This window comes from Trachurus trachurus (genome assembly GCF_905171665.1).
Source record: "Trachurus trachurus genome assembly, chromosome: 17".
NCBI lineage: Eukaryota > Metazoa > Chordata > Actinopteri > Carangiformes > Carangidae > Trachurus > Trachurus trachurus.
In genome coordinates, this window is record NC_139900.1 from 1713540 (window position 1) to 1731414 (window position 17875).

Sequence of the window (17875 nt, forward strand, 5' to 3'; positions counted from 1 at the left end):
GAATGCTGGGAGATGATGAAAACTACGGAGTCCCTGAACGACCAAAACACAGCTGCTTCAGGTGGGAGTGGGAGTGACTTCAGGTGGGAGTGGGAGTGGCTTCAGGTGGTAGTGACTTCAGGTGGGAGTGGGAGTGACTTCAGGTGGGAGTGGGAGATGCTTCAGGTGGTAGTGACTTCAGGTGGGAGTGGGAGTGACTTCAGGTGGGAGTGGGAGTGACTTCAGGTGGGAGTGGGAGATGCTTCAGGTGGGAGTGGGCGTGGCTTCAGGTGTAGGTGTCTCCGTATCTGCGGCGTCCGTCAGTGATGAGCTGAGTTTTCTCGCTGGCGTTCGTCGGCTGCTGAAGGACCGGAGTCTCAGCGTCTGAAGAGAAACGGACACGTCACATGACCTGAGGACTCACCTGTCCTGATGACCTCATCATTAAAGGGATAGTAGCATTTTTTTAAAGTGGGGTTGTATGGTCTACAAATAGCCCCTAAGTACTTTAATTGCAGTAGAAGACTCTCTGCACTCCTCCCGTTAGCAACGCCAGCCCATAATAGCCCTGCCCAGAGATTTACAACATACAGTGTTGTGAACAGACCCAAAGAAACGGCCTATTTTCACGGCCTAAAAGAGGTTTTACCTGAAAAAAAATACACAGTTCCATTGTTCACTATAATATAATTTTTTCCAGTCCCTCAAAGTGCAGGAAAAACACAGTTTCTAGGCCGTTTCTTTGGGTCCATTCACAACACTGTATGTTGTAAATCTCTGGGCAGGGCTATTATGGGCTGGCGTTGCTAACGAGAGGAGTGCAGAGAGTCTTCTACTGCAATTAAAGTAGTTAGGGGCTATTTGTAGATCATACAACCCCACTTTTAAAAAAATGCTACTATCCCTTTAACATGAGTACCTGAGTCTGATTGTGTCGCCTCTGATAATCAATCAATAACCCAAACCGATCCCCCCGACAGAGGAAGCACCGTCAAAATAAAAGCTGAGGACTCACCGTTGTCGGGCTCGTTGCGAATCTCTTCCTCCAGGTCGTCGGGGGAGACGTAGTCTGGCTCCGCCCCCTCGCCGGCGGGCATCGGTCTCAGCTTCCCACAGCAGCAGTTGCAGCAGCAGCAGAGGCAGCAGCAGCAGTAGCAGCCGGTCAGGATGCCGCACACCACGAACGCTCCCTGAAACAGAGACCCACGTCAGCAACGACCCCGTCCCCACCGACCTGTGGCGTCACTTTACTTTATTTATGACTATGACGATATAAAACATATTGACATATTGACAAACACTTGCATGGGTAGGGAGACCATATGAGTTCCTGAGAGATAAAGTACAAAAGTGCTGGGTTAAAGTGACAAGTGCTAAAGTGCAGGAGTGCATACAGGGTTAGGGTTAGGGTAAGTACCAGGTTGTATTGCACGATGTCCTAAAGTGCACATCAGTTTAAAGTGGTTGTATTGCACGATGCCCATTACACCCAGTTGCACAAGCAGAAGTGTGTAGATATTGCACGAAATGTAATACATAATTGTGTTATGTAAGTACTTCTAGAACCAAAAATGACAGCTACAGACAGTATATAAGTTATATTATTGAGTATTTAGTAGTATTATGTAACACAACCTCTGCCATGCTAAGGAATGGCTTCTCTGTAATACATTCTATTGGTGGTAGTGGGGGTTCCGATGAGCAGGAAAAGTGGGTGTGGCTGTTTTTTTCTCCACCAAGGAGTGTTTAGGGCGTAAAACTAATGTTTGCGATCAACTCAGAATCATGAAAAACCTCTAGTTTGACCCCTCACAAGATATTTAAGGCCAAATTTAACATTTAGGAATTTTCGCAAAATCTGCACGGGTACCCCAACTTTGAGTAGTTTTTTAGGGGGTTTCCCACTGGAGTTGAATTTCAACATTTTATTACATGATATTACACACCTTCCTAAACACAATGGTGAAGAAATGTATTGGTAATGATTTTCTTCCCAGATTTTCATAGGTTTCCAATGGGGAATAATGTGGAAAAAGACCCCTAAAGACCCCTAAAGGTCAACCACCAAAGTGGTTCCACGTCTGAAATTAAACCTTGGGGTATGTAGATGAAATGCTGAAAGTTTCATGCTTTAGTCATTAAAACGCACAATTATTTTGCTTATCTGCCCCACTATGTGTACAATTAACTGAAAAATAAAAACTCAAATGCTGCCCCGGCAGTTGTTATGAAGGTTACAGGTGGTCACATGTCTGGTTTGCTTGTAACCATGCTTTTAGTTTTCCCTTGAACCTGGTAAAACTGTCACACCGCGACGTAAGCCCCGCCCCCTCACCTTGGCCCACCAGGTGGACAGCATGAAGTAGGTGTTGACGTTGTCCTCTCCGAACTGCTGGGCCACGTAGAGTCCCAGAGAGCCGTAGGAGTCGTAGATGTTCCTCTTGCCCAGGTCGGCCAGCACGGCGTGGGCGCTGTTCAGCTCCTTGAACTTCTCCGCCGCCTCCGGGTTCTCCGGGTTCTTGTCCGGGTGAAACCGCAACGCCAGCTTCCTGAAATCACACAGGGAGGGACGGCTCAGAGCTAGCTGGTGACCTTAAAGGAGAATTCCGGCCATCTTTGACCCTAAAATCGTTGTCCTGATGGTCGCCAGGGCCGTAGCTAGGAATTCTGGGCCCCCTTAAAGAATACTAAAGTGGGCCCCTCCCCCTAACTTTTCCTTTTTTTTTCTTAGACTACGTATGTATTATGGTTTTTTATTTAGCCTTCTTTGTTTTGATGCTAATGCAGCATTACACTGCAAAAACTCAAGTATCTTAGCAAGAATATTTGTCTTATTTCTAGTCAAAATGTCATTTCTAGTCAAAACAAATCTCATTCTACTTAAAATAAGACTCATCATATTAAAAGCAGCTTGTTTTTAGACACTTTTTACTTCTTTCAAGCAGATTTTCACTTGGAATAAGTAGAAAAATCTGATAGTGGAGCAAGTTTTTCTTCCTTATTACAAGCACAAAAAACTTACTTTCACTGGCAGATTTTTCTACTTATTGTGAATTTAAATGAAAATGATCTAAAAACAAGTTAATTTTTAGGTAATGAGTCTTATTTTAAGTGGAAAGAGATTAGTTTTGACTAGAAATGAGACATTTGGACAAGAAATAAGACAAATATTCTTGGAAATATTTGGAATGGCCACCTGCTGCAGGTGAGTGGGCGTGGTCTCACCTGTAGGACTTCTTGATGTCGTCATGGCTGCAGCCTTTCTCCAGACCGAGGATCTGGTACAGAGACTCTCCGGATGTGGACAAGGTTCGCTGCCTCCGCTCAGACATCCTCACACCATCACCTGAGTCAGAGAGAAGAACATGAAGATCTAAACTAACTGAGGAAATAAACACAACCTTTAAAGGGATAGTAGCATTTTTTTACAGTGTGGTTGTATGATCTCCAAATAGCCCCTAAGTACTTTATTTGCAGTAGAAGACTCTCTGCACTCCTCCCGTTAGCAACGCCAGCCCATAATAGCCCTGCCCAGAGATTTACAACATACAGTGTTGTGAACAGACCCAAAGAAACGGCCTATTTTCACGGCCTAAAAGAGGTTTCACCTGAAAAAAAATACACAGTTCCATTGTTTGCTATAATATAATTTTTTCCAGCCCTTCAAAGTGCAGGAAAAACAGTTTTTATTTGGACCGAACCAACTGCTGATCGGCGGCGCTAACCCTGGGCGGAGGGATACGTGAGTTGGTTAGGTCCAAATAAAAACTGTGTTTTTCCTGCACTTTGATCATACAACCCCACTTTAAAAAAGTGCTACTATCCCTTTAACCTTTAAAACCTTGAGTCAATAAGGTTTACTGGTTTTCTCTGACAGTAAACTCACCGTGTTGGTTTCTGTGGTTATAAACATCCTAACCACAACAAATGAAAAGATGGTTGCACCAGATTTCAACTATATGCTCATTTCCATCTGTAGTCCTGACCTGACATATAACAGACACAGCCCATAATCTAAAATAGCTACAGAGGAGAAACCTGAGACATGAAATGACACAGACGAACAGTGGACAACACAAAGATAATACTGACACACAATATCCACATTTAACACGACCAAGTTGTTGCAGTGAAAGAGGAACAATACACACTGAAACACTAAAACACTAAAAGTCAAAGTAGCAAAACAATGTATTCAAAATATTTTGCAGATTCAAATACCCCTAGTCCCACATTTGTTTATGGTCTATATCCAGATAATCAACAAATATTTGTAGACTAAAGTGTACTAATTGCAAAGAGAGTAATAGCCCTCTCATGGAAAAACACCAGTAGTCCAAGTGTAAAGAGGTGGCAGGTGAACTGTCTTCAACTCTCCCTTTAGAGAAAATTACATATGAACAATGAAACACCAACAACATCATTTCCACCAGATCGGGGAGCCCTTTATTTGCTACAGTATGTATCCACGACATATTTGTCTCATGTGATGGAAGAACTGGGGACATGTCAACAGTAGCTCTTTGAAAATGATTTACTTTTTCTTATGAACTCACTAACCTGATTCCCAACCAAGAATTTGAAAACCTGTATGTTGTAGTTATGAAAACAATAAAAAGAATTTTGTCCAAGTAGCAGCTCCTGATAGGAAGTGCGAGGCAGGAATGTACTGAGGTAAAGTGCTGGTTTACTCGTTGGTGGTCGACAAAGGACAAAGTGCTCGTAGCTGCAAGTTGATTAAAGGGCTGAGCTGAAGTTTTCCTTCAGACTGGAGAAGAATGAAAAGCAGCTGACGGTGAAGACGAGGTAGAAGACAGATAGTCGACATATAAAAGGTAACTATTGCCCGTCCTGGGTGAGGGATCCCTCCTCTGTTGCTCACCCTGAGCTTTCTCCTGGTTTTCCCTGTTAAAAGGGTTTTCCATGGAGTTTTTCCTCAGTGGATGTGAGGGTCTAAGGACAGAGGATGTTGTTATGATGGGATGTAAAGCCCTTTGGACAAACTGGTGGTAAAAACGGGCTATACTAATAAAACTACCTTGTCTTGCCTAGACATGGCCCAGAGGCCGTTCTGAAACCTGTACAGACTCTGCAGAGAGTTCAGTGACCAGAGGCTCAGCTGGAGGACCGAGGCCTGAACCCTGTCTTTCAAACACACACAACTTTATTGAGACTGCCGATCTGCAGACAGATGGAAACCAGGTATCTCAGAGAGTGGCAGTCTGAAGGACCACACTCTGACGCTCTGGAGATTCCTGGTTTCCAGCGGACAGGACAGAGGTGAGACACACATGATACCTGGAGCATCTATCTGTCTACCTGTACAGAACAGTGGAGCTGGATGTGAAGGTTAAAGAGCTGTTACTGTGTTTTTATTGAGTGTATGTAAAGTGATGAGCCCTGTCAAACACACATTTCTGCTACCCTTTGGGGCAGACAATACATTTATCTATCTATCTATCTATCTATCTATCTATCTATCTATCTATCTATCTATCTATCTATCTATCTATCTATCTATCTATCTATCTATCTATCTTACCTGTGGGCTGAGGCCCTGCAGCTCCGTCTACCGGTCCTGGTCCTGGTCTTGGTCTTGGTCTTGGTCCTGGTCCTGGTCTTAGTCCTGGTCTCTAGTCCTGGTCCTGGTCCTGGTCCTGGTCCTGGTCCTGTCTACCTGTCTACCTGCCCAGGTGTGTGTGAGGATCTCTGACAGCCTCCATCAAACATTCAGCAGCAGCGGCTCAGGTGACGGCCGGACGCCACGGCTGCTCGGGTTTCACTCACACACCGATGGAGGCTTTGTGATGGCGGTGGGGGGTGGGGCGAGTTGCCATGACGAACTGATGAGTCAGAGTGTGTGTGTGTGTGGGGTCTAAGAGGTGTCAATCAATTTAGAGCATTTAAAGGGATAGTTCAACATTTAGTCAAATTGTCCCATTGCCATAATCCCTATAGTCATAGCAGTAGGTTCGTTACCTTTAATTGTCGGTGCAAGCTATTTTTAGAACGGCGGAGCAGAGCCGTGAGCTGCTCAGAGCTACGCTACGGAGGCTCATTATGGGATTTCTTGGTTTCCCTCATCAAACTCATCAAATACACAATCCAACAACTCCACAACGCTCTGGTGGACAAGTTGTGACCTGCACATTCACCACGCTATGAGATAATAACACAACGTTACCACACAGAGTTGTTTTAGAGGGAAATACAGAGACTGTTGATGAAAAACTGTCCCTGAAGGCAACGTGCATCAGCTGTTTTGCATGAATTTCCCTCTAAAACAACTCTGTGTGGTAACGTTGTGTTATTATCTCATAGCGTGGTGAATGTGCAGCTCACAACTTGTCCACCAGAGCGTTGTGGAGTTGTTGGATTGTGTATTTGATGAGTTTGATGAGGGAAACCAAGAAATCCCATAATGAGCCTCCGTAGCGTAGCTCTGAGCAGCTCACAGCTCTGCTCCGCCGTTCTAAAAATAGCTTGCACCGACAATTAAAGGTAACGAACCTACTGCTATGACTATAGGGGTTATGGTGATGGGCCAATTTGACAACATGTTGAACTATCCCTTTAACAGAAGCCAGTTACATGTGTTTGTATACACTGATTGATTGATTGATTGATTGATTGATTGATTGATTGATTGATTGATTGATTGATTGATTGATTGATTGATTGATTGATTGATTGATTGATTGATTGAGAATAAAAACAACAACACGTCTCAGACTCAGTTTGGAGGAGAGTTTATTACAGACCAGCTCATTATCACAATGTGGGGGTGTGGACTGAACCATGTGGACCAGACTGGAGGGGTGTTGACGGTAGGTAGCCAGTAGCCACACCCCACAGGAAACACACACGGACACAAAGTCAGACAACACTGGCTTCACTGGAGTCACCATCAGTCCCTCACAGCAAACACAGAGCTCCTGCTCCTCAGAACCCTGGAAACCAGAGCATCCGTGAATCAGACCAGGTCTATGGTCTATGGATATTATCATTACAGTGAAGGAAATACTCACAGCTGATTGGTCCAACGGTGACTGGAAGCTGATTGGCCGAGGCTCCGGCAGCTGACCGAGCCTGTCGTCTGGAACAGTTCTACAAAGATGAAATGAGTAAAGAGCGTTTATGAGAGAGAAGGTTTCAGGAGAAGGCTGGACCAGAAACTGAATGCTGCTATTTTATAACATGTTTTTGTTTTTATTTATTGTATTTGTACTAGGGAACATCTAAGCATGGGACAACGGATGGATATTAGCTTGTTTACGATTCTATAGCTATGTTTCTGTTCATGAACTTGCACTGTCCCACCCAAATAAATTGAATTGAATAAAAGACAAACAGGTTCTCCTCAGACCTGTAGAAGCAGGAACCTCTAAGAACTTGGACCTTCTCAAGGAAGACCATCTAGAACTACTTCAACGGCATGTTACCTTTTAGGGACTTCTAGAATCCTTTTTTATGGGCCCTATTAAGAACCTACAGTATGAACATGTGACAGACCTTAAAGGAGAATTCCGGTCATTTTTGACCCCTAAATCGTTGTCCTGATGGTCACCCAGTGTTGGTTGGAGCAGAAAACGCGACTAAAATTGCTGCAGGCAAACCAGAGTTACCATGGCTACCCGGCGCTAGCGCTAGCCACAACGCTAACCCATGGGGGCAATTCTTTCAACCACAACAAACACTCAGAAAACTATCGAATATCTATGGTACATGACTGGAATCCTTATGACCCACAAAAATAAACGGTCAGAGATATGTTGGACATTACCACTGCACTGCTCCACCGTTTATTTTAGTAAAGAAATCATCACAACAAGGATAAAGTGTTAGTTTCTCTCTGTGATGGGATAGTAATGTCTTTCTAGGATGTTTCAGAGTTGGGCTATCTGAGGTGAGTGGCTACATGCAAAAACACAAAGTTTGTACTGTTTATACTCAGTATAACCATACAGTTTATGAGTTTAGTGGTGTCTCTAAGGATTCCAGTCATGTACCATAGATATCTGATTGTTTTCTGAGTGTTTGTTGTGGTTGAAAGAATTGCCCTCATACTTTAGCGTTGTGGCTATCCCTAGCGCCGGGTAGCCATGGTAACTCTGGTTTGCCTGCATCAATTTTAGTCGTGTTTTTTGCCCCTCCAACACTGGGTGACCATCAGGACAACGATTTAGGGGTCAAAAATGACCGGAATTCTCATTTAAGGGCTTTTTCTGTGTCTCTCTGGTTCGGACACTGGTTTTCCTGTGGAAGCAGTGAGCAGCTGCAGTGCACTCACGGAGCTGCAGGAGGCGCTGTCCCGGTCACACAGGCTGATCCTGCAGTGCAGATAAACGTCGCTGTACGTCTCGTGGAACAGGAAGAGCAGCGCCGAGAAACGAGCTCGCTGCCTCACACCGTTTTCAACCACGGCCACGTGGCGACGGTCCACCGGACACCTGGAGGAGAGAGCCAATCACAAAGCAGCTTAGAGTCAGCACAGTGGAGGCCGTACATGTGAACAACACACCTGTCTGAGGAAATGGTTGTGATTGGCTAAGAGCTGGCAGGTGTTTCTCACTGTGGTTTGTATGTGTGAATAAACATGTGTGTCTGTTTTTCATGGCACCATTTGGAGTTGCACTCTCTCTTCTGTTGTATCTTCTGTTGTATTTCTGTAACGCAGTGACAATAAAGGCTTTCTGTTCTTCTATTCCAATGGTTCTCAAAGTGGGTTTTTTGTTTTAATTTTTTTTTTAGAAATCTTACCACTTTTTTATGGATTTTTTATTATTATTTTGTTTTAGAAATTGTAGCCTACCATTTTTTCCCAGAAAATTCTCTACAATATTTCCAAAAATTCACATCCTTGGCCCTAATTTGAACGTATGCATTGACTGATAAAGTAACGTTCTTCAGTCTCATAGCAAATATTTGTGTATTTCTGGTGTTTGCTTCAAAATGTTGTCCAACGGGGGTCCGTGGTCTAATTTGTGTCAGTTTAGGGTCCTTGATGTAAACAAGTTTGTCTTCACTCGTCGTCCTGGCTGAACCCTCACCGGTTGTGGATCAGGGAGTATTGGGCCGGGTCGTCAGCACTCGGTGAGTTTGTGGTGTAGCAGTTCTCCAGAACTAGGACGAAGCCGTCGTTGTCGTAGCCAATGGAGACGTCCAGGTGCAGGGTGGAGCCGAGCGGCAGGCTGACGGGGCCGGAGGGGAACGGCCGGATGAAGTCTGCACTCTGGTACAGAGTCATGGAAGCGCTGGTGGGGTCACCTGAACGCACCACACCAACTCTGCCCCCCCTTAGGACAAGAGAACACAAACTGTAACAGCCCAGCAGTCACTCTACAACCGACCTTTGGTTTAAGCACAACCATGACTATATGTATTACTTTGATACGTTTTTAAGAGGAAGGGACACAGATTGCCACAGACACAACAAATAGTAATTACAGCCTTATACCATCAGCACGCACATACAGATCACTCCCACTCCGGACAAAGAGGGCATCATCCAGTTTCACCCCCACCTCAATCCAACTTCTCAACAGCTAACTCCTACCATAACATTTTCAATTGACCTGTTTTTAACCAATTTTATCTTTTAACCATTGTGTGAGTACTTGTGTGGTATGTAGGAATGTATGGTATCATTGTGTTGGGTATGTCTGCTCCAGCACTGATGATGTTCTCCGGAAAAATAAAGTGTTTTTGACTTTGACTTGTCTGTTAAACCATAGGTAACCATAGAAAAAGTGATGTTGCTTCAATTAACTGACGGGTTAAGCTGACGATAAACACAAAAACATACATGGAGGAAGATTAACCACAGCATCTCATTTTGACAAATCAGAAGATGAAGATGAACTCACGGCGGCTGGTATTGGATGGCAGCGTTCAGGCTGCTGACGTCATCCAGAGGGAAGACGCAGGAGAACGGGATGCTCATGGGGATGGGGAGAGGGACACTGGACGATTCTGATGGGTACACAAACAAGATGTTGGAGTAGATGATGTGGGTGCCGTTGGTCTGGAACAGAAACAGAAAACCACATTAAGAACTCAGCTTTATTTACACAGCACATTCAACACAATGCAGGGACTGATCCGAAGTGCTTTACAGCAAAACAAGGAATACAAAACAGCAACTAAAGAAAATAAATGTAATAGAAAAAGAAATTATGAGGTAAAAGAAGGGAATCAAACCAGGCACTGTTAAAATCAGAGAAAGTTAAAAGTTTTGAGGTGGCATTTGAAGGACTCAACAGTTGGGGAGAAACGATGTGGAGGGAATTCCAAAGCTTTGGAGTGATGTTGGAGAAACTCTCCAGGTGGACAGGAGCCTTTGGTTGGAGGACCTTAGTTCTCAGGTACCCTTAAAACTCTTCGAACTGAAAACAGCCCAACGATAGGTCCAGAAGTCCTGACTACGTGTGACAGTGGTGGTCCTGTCACTATGCCTCCAACTGATCATGAGCCCTGGCTACTTGGCCAAGGGATGTCCCTTTGGGTGACTGGCAAGCGCGCATGACTCTTACCCGGGAGGTGTGGGTTCAATCCCCGCCCGGGCCCTCTTCACCTTGCCACATTCTGGCGTTGTTGGCAGGATCCATGTAGCACTAGGGGTGGGTCCATGGATTCCTAATGTGTGGCAGCCTGCGCGGAAGCACGAGGACGTGCTTGTGAAAAGAGGGGGAGAGATGTGACAGTGGTGGTCCTGTCACTATGCCTCCAATTGATCATGAGCCTTGGCTACTTGGCCAAGGGGATGTCCCTTTGGGTGACTGGCAAGCGCGCATGCATGTGGGTTCAATCCCTTCCCGGGCCCTCTTCACCTTGCCACATTCGGCTGCTGCCCCCCCCAACACAATTATAAACACTAGGATCACCACAGAGGTCTGAGTAGGTTCTCAGTCATCCAGGTCATGGGTTTCTTTAAGTGCTGAAGTTGCAGGTAACTGAGCTTCTTTTCAGGTCTTTGAAGATGTTTCTGCCTACAGGTTCTTTTGTTCTAAAAACCCACGTGGGAGTCCCAGGTGTGTCTCCAAGTGTGGGACCCTGGGGAGATTTGCTGGTGTTGAAACTGGCTCATCTTCTAACCCTCTACCAGTGCTCACATCTCTGTTGGTACCATTCCTTACCTTCACCACGTTCCCACAGACTCCTTTGCTCCGCTCCACCAGGTACCACATGGCCTCCGGGTGGTCGACCTGCTGGTGGCAGCGAGGGTCGATCAGGTGAGCAGAGGACGCGTTCAGCCCTTGCTCCTGCAGCGCTCTCTTCTGAACCACCAGGCGCAGGAGTTCCTGTCCACAAACCAGTTCTGGTTCTGGAAGACCACCCTGCAGACCTGGAACACCATAACACACAAATGACACAATGCAGTGGAAACATTGTGTGTATTAGGTTTGTCATGGAAATTTTAGCTGTTTGCTGTTGGTGAATAATGAAATAGAGATTTTGAGGGCCGACATGATTTTATTTCCTTGCAAGGAAAGGTCAGTTCATACCCGAGCGGGTGATGCTAAAGAAAAGACAAAGACAATGAGGAGACCTAAACATTTATACCCGAGGAACGCCCCCTCAGGTATATTCCACACCCCTTTGTCTGCTGCAGGGGTCAGCCCCCTACTCAGGATGTCTTTTCACACTCTTCTCTCTGTCTAATCAACACAATTTAAAATACAAAAGGGTTTGAGTATATCATGACAAAGTGAGAGGTGGGGTGTCTCTGAAGCTTGAAAAGCAATTACAAGGTTTAGACATTAAAATACACAAATGGGTAGTAAACAAAGGGAGATCTGATACCTTGGGGCAAAGCAGGGTGTGGAGACGTCTCAAATGATTAAAACAAAGGAATATTCAAATGTACTATTACAGGTTCAACATGCGAGTTGGGGAGATTACAATCTACATAAAACTTTGAATTTACTTGACTGAACATTCACTAACAAAAGGTTCATTTAAAGCAGAAGTAAGCGGAATGTTTGTGTTAATATAAGTCTTAAATAGTTATATCTTCCGACAGCAATCACTTCTATAGAGTGTTTGGTCTGAAACACGGGTCTGTCAGTCACTCTGCTCTGCAGTAAGCCGAGGAGAAAACTTTCCTTGTATCCTACAACCTTTATCCAATGAGGAGAGAGAACGGCATAAAGGGGCGGTCCTCTCTGTGTGTGCAGCCAAGGGATGCGCCTGAATGTGGTGACGTAGAGACGAGGACCAATAGATCCATGACGAGGGCGGGGACTGCTAACTCCATCGGCTGACAAGAAGTTATGGTGCGTTCAAGGCAACTCGTAACTCGTGTTTTTCTGACCTGTGAAGTCGTACCAGTTCGATCTGGTACGAGTTCACGCGTCAGAAGTTACGAGTGGCCGTTATAGTGACTTTCACAGGTAAAACAGGTCGGCAAAACACGAGTTAAGGGTTGCCTGGAACGCTACAAAGTCGTAAGTCGTGACTTGAAGCTGTAACTTACGGTTTCAAAAGCCTGCCTGGAATGTAGCATTAGCCAAAACGACCGGATCGCTTACTTCTGCTTTAACAGTCAATGAACTTCCAGATGTAATGTGGAAGGTAAAGTTACAGAAGGTTAAAGACCAGCTTCACTTCAAAGACACGTTACTCACCTGAGCAGACAACTCCAACATCTTCACCATGGTGGCAGTTTTGAATGCCAAACCCTGAATGCTGACACTGTGATAACGTCGACTCACTGCCTGTACAGAGAACATTATTCATCCAGATGGGTCCAGTCCCCTGTCCAAAGCTGGCAGAAATGTTTGCAGACTGGGCTGAGCCACAGTTCATCTGTCTGCAGACCACTCTGGCATTGTTCATATCCCAGATATCGTCACACACAGTTCCCCACTGGTTGCCATGGAAGATCTCCACTCTACCAGAGCAGACTGAGTCACCATTCACCAGTCTCATGGCCGGAGTCTGTGGAGCTGAGGCAAAAACACAACAACAGATATATTCAGTGATACAACAATACAGGGACACCAGATCTCTGAAGGAGGATCAGAGGGATCAACATGGGGACCATCTTTCAGAAAGTCGACTGTTTTCATCTTTGTCATCCAGCCCGTTCTACAGTTACTTCCTGGCTTGCCGTAGTTAAAGAAGCTATTGGGGCTGGACAACCTACATGTCAGCCGGTTAAAATCGGAGGCCAAGATGTTGAGATAGTTAGTAGTTTTAAATATCTTGGTATCATCCTAGACCTAGATCTCTGTCACACTGGAAACCTTGTTTGAAGGAACACCCATCTGATCCTAATGGACACTCACCCTGACGTTCACACCTCCAGTTGATCTTATCACTGCTCACACAGCTCTCACCTTCAGCACAGGTGTTACACACCAAGGTGTTGACATCTGTAGAGGAACAGAGCAACAGTCCATTGGAGAATCTGTCAGGATCAAAGGTCTAGATGGTCTACTGGACAGGAACCAGTTCTCTGGTCCTGACCCACTGACTGTCTAAAAGACAAGACCATGAGAGGATTTTACTGAATGTTGAGATGGCAGTGGAGGCCTCTGGATCAAGGTCCCAGAATCTAGATCTCCACAGTCAACCTCTACAAGGAGGACTCACCTGCACAGTAGGCCAGGCGACACAAAGTGGGGCTTACAAACTTGTAGACATGGTAGTTCCCTGGACAGGCTTTCATGTGGATGGGGTTGGACTGAAACTGGCAGCAGCGTCTCTCCCAGCTGCCACAAACCCTCCCCTGTATGATGCCCTGTGAGGTTGTTGGGTGGGGGGTCTGCAGCCACAGCGGAGCATCAGTCCCACACATATGACTCTCAATGCACCGCTCCGGCATCTGAACGCTGCTGTTGCCGATGAACAGTCGGTACCAGCCCTGCCAGTCTGAGAGGCTGTCACAGGCCACAGATTCTGGGTCAGCCCTGAAGTCGGTGGCTCGCCAGGCGTCTCGTAGCGGAGTGTAGTGCTGACACGGGTCGACGCAGCGAGCTGTGCCATTCACCTGGAGACAGTCCTGACCGAACGGGCACTGAACGCCTCCACAGGCGAGCCTCAGGGAGCGGGCTGTGGGTTTGGTAGCGTCGTGTTGAAGGCTGGGGGTCATCATGCAAAAGAAGGAGCCTCGGGTGTTTATGCAGACCTGCCCTGGACTACAGGGGGGGCGGGGCAACGAGCACTCATCGATGTCCACGCAGCCCCGGACCGGCGACCAGTGGTAGCCGTGGCCACAGCAGTCGTCGTTGCAAGTGGTCTTGTTATAGCAGGTGAAGCCGTCACCCACGGAGCCGTCTCCACAGTGGCAGGACACCTCCACCGCCAGGACGCTGTTGTCATGGGGGGCAGCGTGGCATCGAGCCAGGCTGTGACAGGCCTCGCAGCTGGTGGCCACAGAACCTGAGACCACACAAAGCTACCGTCAGCCAACAGCTACATTTATACGGGATCATCCCTATGTTCCCCGGGTCCTATGTTCCCCACTTTGTATGGAACCGGGGAACATAGGACCCTTTTTGTTCCACGCTTTTCCCAAAAAGGGTAGATAGATAGATAGATAGATAGATAGATAGATAGATAGATAGATAGATAGATAGATAGATAGATAGATAGATAGATAGATAGATAGATAGATAGATAGATAGATAGATAGATAGATAGATAGATAGATAGATAGATAGATAGATACTTTATTGTCTTGGGCACAATGCCGCCAGACCCATCAACCACATACAGAAATATACGTAAAAACATTTTAAAAAACGCCATAGAGAGCGCACAATAAGATTTACAAAGAACACAATGGATCATAAAAAATCCTAAAAAAAAAAAAGTAGCTATTTTAAGCTCCTGTTCAGAACACCTACTGACAAAGGCACAAAGGAGTTCTTGTAACGGTTTAGTCTGGACCGCTGGGCTCGGCATGGCCTGCCTGATGGTAAGAGCTCGTACTGTGAGTGTAAAATATGGGATGGGTCCTCCAGGATTCTCTTCACCTGTTTCAGTACACACCTTTCAAACAGAGATTGCAGATTGTAATGATCTTTGAGACCAATCATTTTTATAGCAGTTTGGACCAGGCGCAGTAGCTTAGCTGAAACAGGGAGGTTCCCAAACCAAACAGTCAGACCGTATCTGATGACACTCTCCAGAACAGCCTGGTAAAACAAGAAGATAATTTTCTGCTCAACTCCGTACAGTCGCAGTCTTCTTAAAAAATACAGTCTTTGGAGCAGTCTAGAAGACACCCAGTCCACATGGGTGGTCCAGGTTAAAGTGCTGTCTATGTGGACACCAAGGTATTTATAGGACTGGACCTGAGTAATTGCTTGGTTTTGAATGGTAACTTTTCTGTGATCACCAACTCCTTTGTGATAAAACATGATCTCCTCTGTCTTCTTAACGTTAATTGTGAGATGATTGGAATCACACCACTCATCTCACCACTCACATCTGGCCTGTCTAGCCTCTACCTGGTCTTTTTACTAGGAACTTAACCAACTCCTTTCTTCATTGCCTAAACCCAACCAATGGGACAACTCCACTTCTCACTCAAAGTCACAACTCAACTTCTCACTCAAAAATAGGCAAAAATCTGCAAAGTCACAACTCCACTTCCAGGTAGGCTATGGGACCAAAAATTGCATGTTCCCGAGTGCTTTTGGGAAAAATGGGACCGGGGAACATGGGACCCTTTTTCTAAAAAAAAGGGTCCTATATTCCCCGGTCCCATACAAAGTGGGGAACATAGGACCTGGGGAACATACGCTCCCCATTTACATGGTTAACATTAGCATTGGCAGCTGTTCAACCACTAGTAGTAGAAGCACTGTGAGTTCAGTATCAAACTTCACCCACAGGTGGAAACAGACCGTTTTTAGCTTGACCTCAGCAGCAGATCTGAGGTCTGTGGTGCGTTGGGTCCACAGACGCCTCAGACATCGACTCTCTGCTGACAGACGGAGGAACAGCTGCTGTGAACTCACCTGAGCTCTGAGCTGAGCCGGCCGTCAGGAGGAGCAGGACCACGACCCGGTGGATCATCTTGAATCACGGCTGTCAGAGAGAGAAACGATGATGATAATGATGATGCAAAAGCTACTGTGCTATTGATCCCCTTAAGTGAGGAGAAACCAGAGATCTCTCTGTTTTAGTTTAATTTAGCCTCTGGTTGTCGACATTGGAACACGGTTCTGACCTTTAGAGCCTGACACGGTCAAACACACCTACGTCTTTGTAGCCCCGCCCTCCTTTACCTGGCCAATCAGCAACCTAGATGTGCACTGACCCAGATTTTCTGGCTCTGCTGGCCACCTCCATTTTGTTTTATTGCCTCTAATTGACTTTTGTACTTTTCTAATCTGCTGTAATTAAATTGATTGCTGCAGGTCTAATTCGAACGAGGTCGTTCCTATAGAAACAAAAACCTGATGACCTGTGTTTTACCACTCGTTCGGATTTCCCCCAGCAGGCTCACCTCTGTCCTGGGTCTCCTCGGTGCAGTCGTCTCACTTGGGTGTGTCACGTCTGATCTAATCATCAGTTCACTGCTGTTATAAAACCATAAATCAAAGATCTGCTGAAACTCTGAGCTTCCACTTCCCTGAGCTCCAAACCGAAACCGTCCGTCCAGCTGGCGCCTCTTGGAGGAACTTCTCCCACCTTCACCTTGGAACTACATCTGTCCAACATCTGTCAGAGGTTCAGCAACAGCACTCATCTGTCTGTTTCTGAGGAGGCGCCACGCTGATATTAGTTTACAGAAACATCAGGAAACAGAGGATTATAGAATAATTAATATTTCTGTTCAATGGGTTTTATGCACAGCTCCACTACTTCCTGAAATAAGCCAGCTCCATTATTTCCTGTTTTACATTATTGGACAAACTGATTAATCCAGGTGTGTAGACCTCACAACAATGGTCAGACACAGCAGGCTTATTTCAGGAAGTAGTGGAGCTGTGCATAAAGACCATTCTCATTCAGATTTCACTGTTTCTGTGCTGAGGAAAGAAAAGTTCCTGAAGACGTTATGTCATAGATGTTATGGGACTGACACACAGACAATATGGCCACCGAACACACAACAAGAGACGAGACAAGACGGAGAAGAAACCAATCACGCAAAAATAAGACGTAACATCCATTTAGACAGAATAATATGATTTAATGAGTCAGCAGCAAGGACACATATGTTTCTGTTAGTGGAGAGCTCAGGGTCATCAGGGACGGGGGGGGGGGGACGGGGGGGGGGGGGGTATAGTGGACACCCTGCTCTACTACAGGGAACCTAGAGCACTGTAAAAGAGAGTAAGGACAGCATTGGTCCAATGGAAGCGCCTCCTGGTGGAGGAATATGGGTTTTGCAAAAGCGCCCAAGAACTGACATCTCTGCATTGTTGGTGAATGAGCAAGTGTGGTGTTTTCAATAATTTAAGGACATTTATAGATCACCCACGTTAATAGCATCATTGAGGATCCTTTACAGATAAACATTAACACATAGGAGAGTAAAAAAAAACAGTTTTCTACATGAATGTTTCTACCTTTTATAATAAGGCAAGGCAAGGCAAGGCAGTTTTATTTGTATAGCCCCTTTTTACCACCAGTTTGTCTCAAAGGGCTTTACATGGCATCGTAACAACATCCTCTATCCTTAGACCCTCACATCCACTGAGGAAAAACTCCATGGAAAACCCTTTTAACAGGGAAAAATAAACAAATTCTAAGTATAACCTTATATGACCAAGACACCTAAAAACAAAAACACGGCCGTTTTCATCAATTTAGCAGCAAGTGGGCAACACACATACATTGGAGTGAATGGGTTTTCTGGGCGCTTTTGCAACACCCATATCCTGCCACTAGGGGCGCAAAACCCTTAAACCCTTAAACCCTTAAACCCTTAAAC

At 45.6% G+C, this 17875-nt stretch overlaps 2 protein-coding genes across 2 annotated transcripts; both read right to left on the reverse strand.

The window, feature by feature from the left end:
* Positions 1–265: 265 nt before the first annotated feature.
* On the reverse strand, positions 266–3311 carry LOC311000149 (dnaJ homolog subfamily C member 5B-like; the record flags this gene model as incomplete). Its single annotated transcript, XM_083990784.1, has 4 exons — positions 266–363; positions 995–1169; positions 2315–2528; positions 3205–3311. The coding sequence occupies 4 exons, from the start codon at positions 3309–3311 to the stop codon at positions 266–268; spliced, it is 594 nt and encodes a 197-aa protein (XP_083846910.1).
* A 4880-nt stretch (positions 3312–8191) lies between these two features.
* On the reverse strand, positions 8192–16008 carry LOC311000012 (pancreatic secretory granule membrane major glycoprotein GP2-like; the record flags this gene model as incomplete). Its single annotated transcript, XM_083990651.1, has 9 exons — positions 8192–8429; positions 9030–9275; positions 9846–10003; positions 11115–11323; positions 12693–12926; positions 13269–13355; positions 13458–13460; positions 13576–14364; positions 15951–16008. 9 exons carry the CDS (start codon positions 16006–16008, stop codon positions 8192–8194), a joined length of 2022 nt encoding a protein of 673 aa, XP_083846777.1.
* Between the last annotated feature and the right edge of the window lie 1867 nt (positions 16009–17875).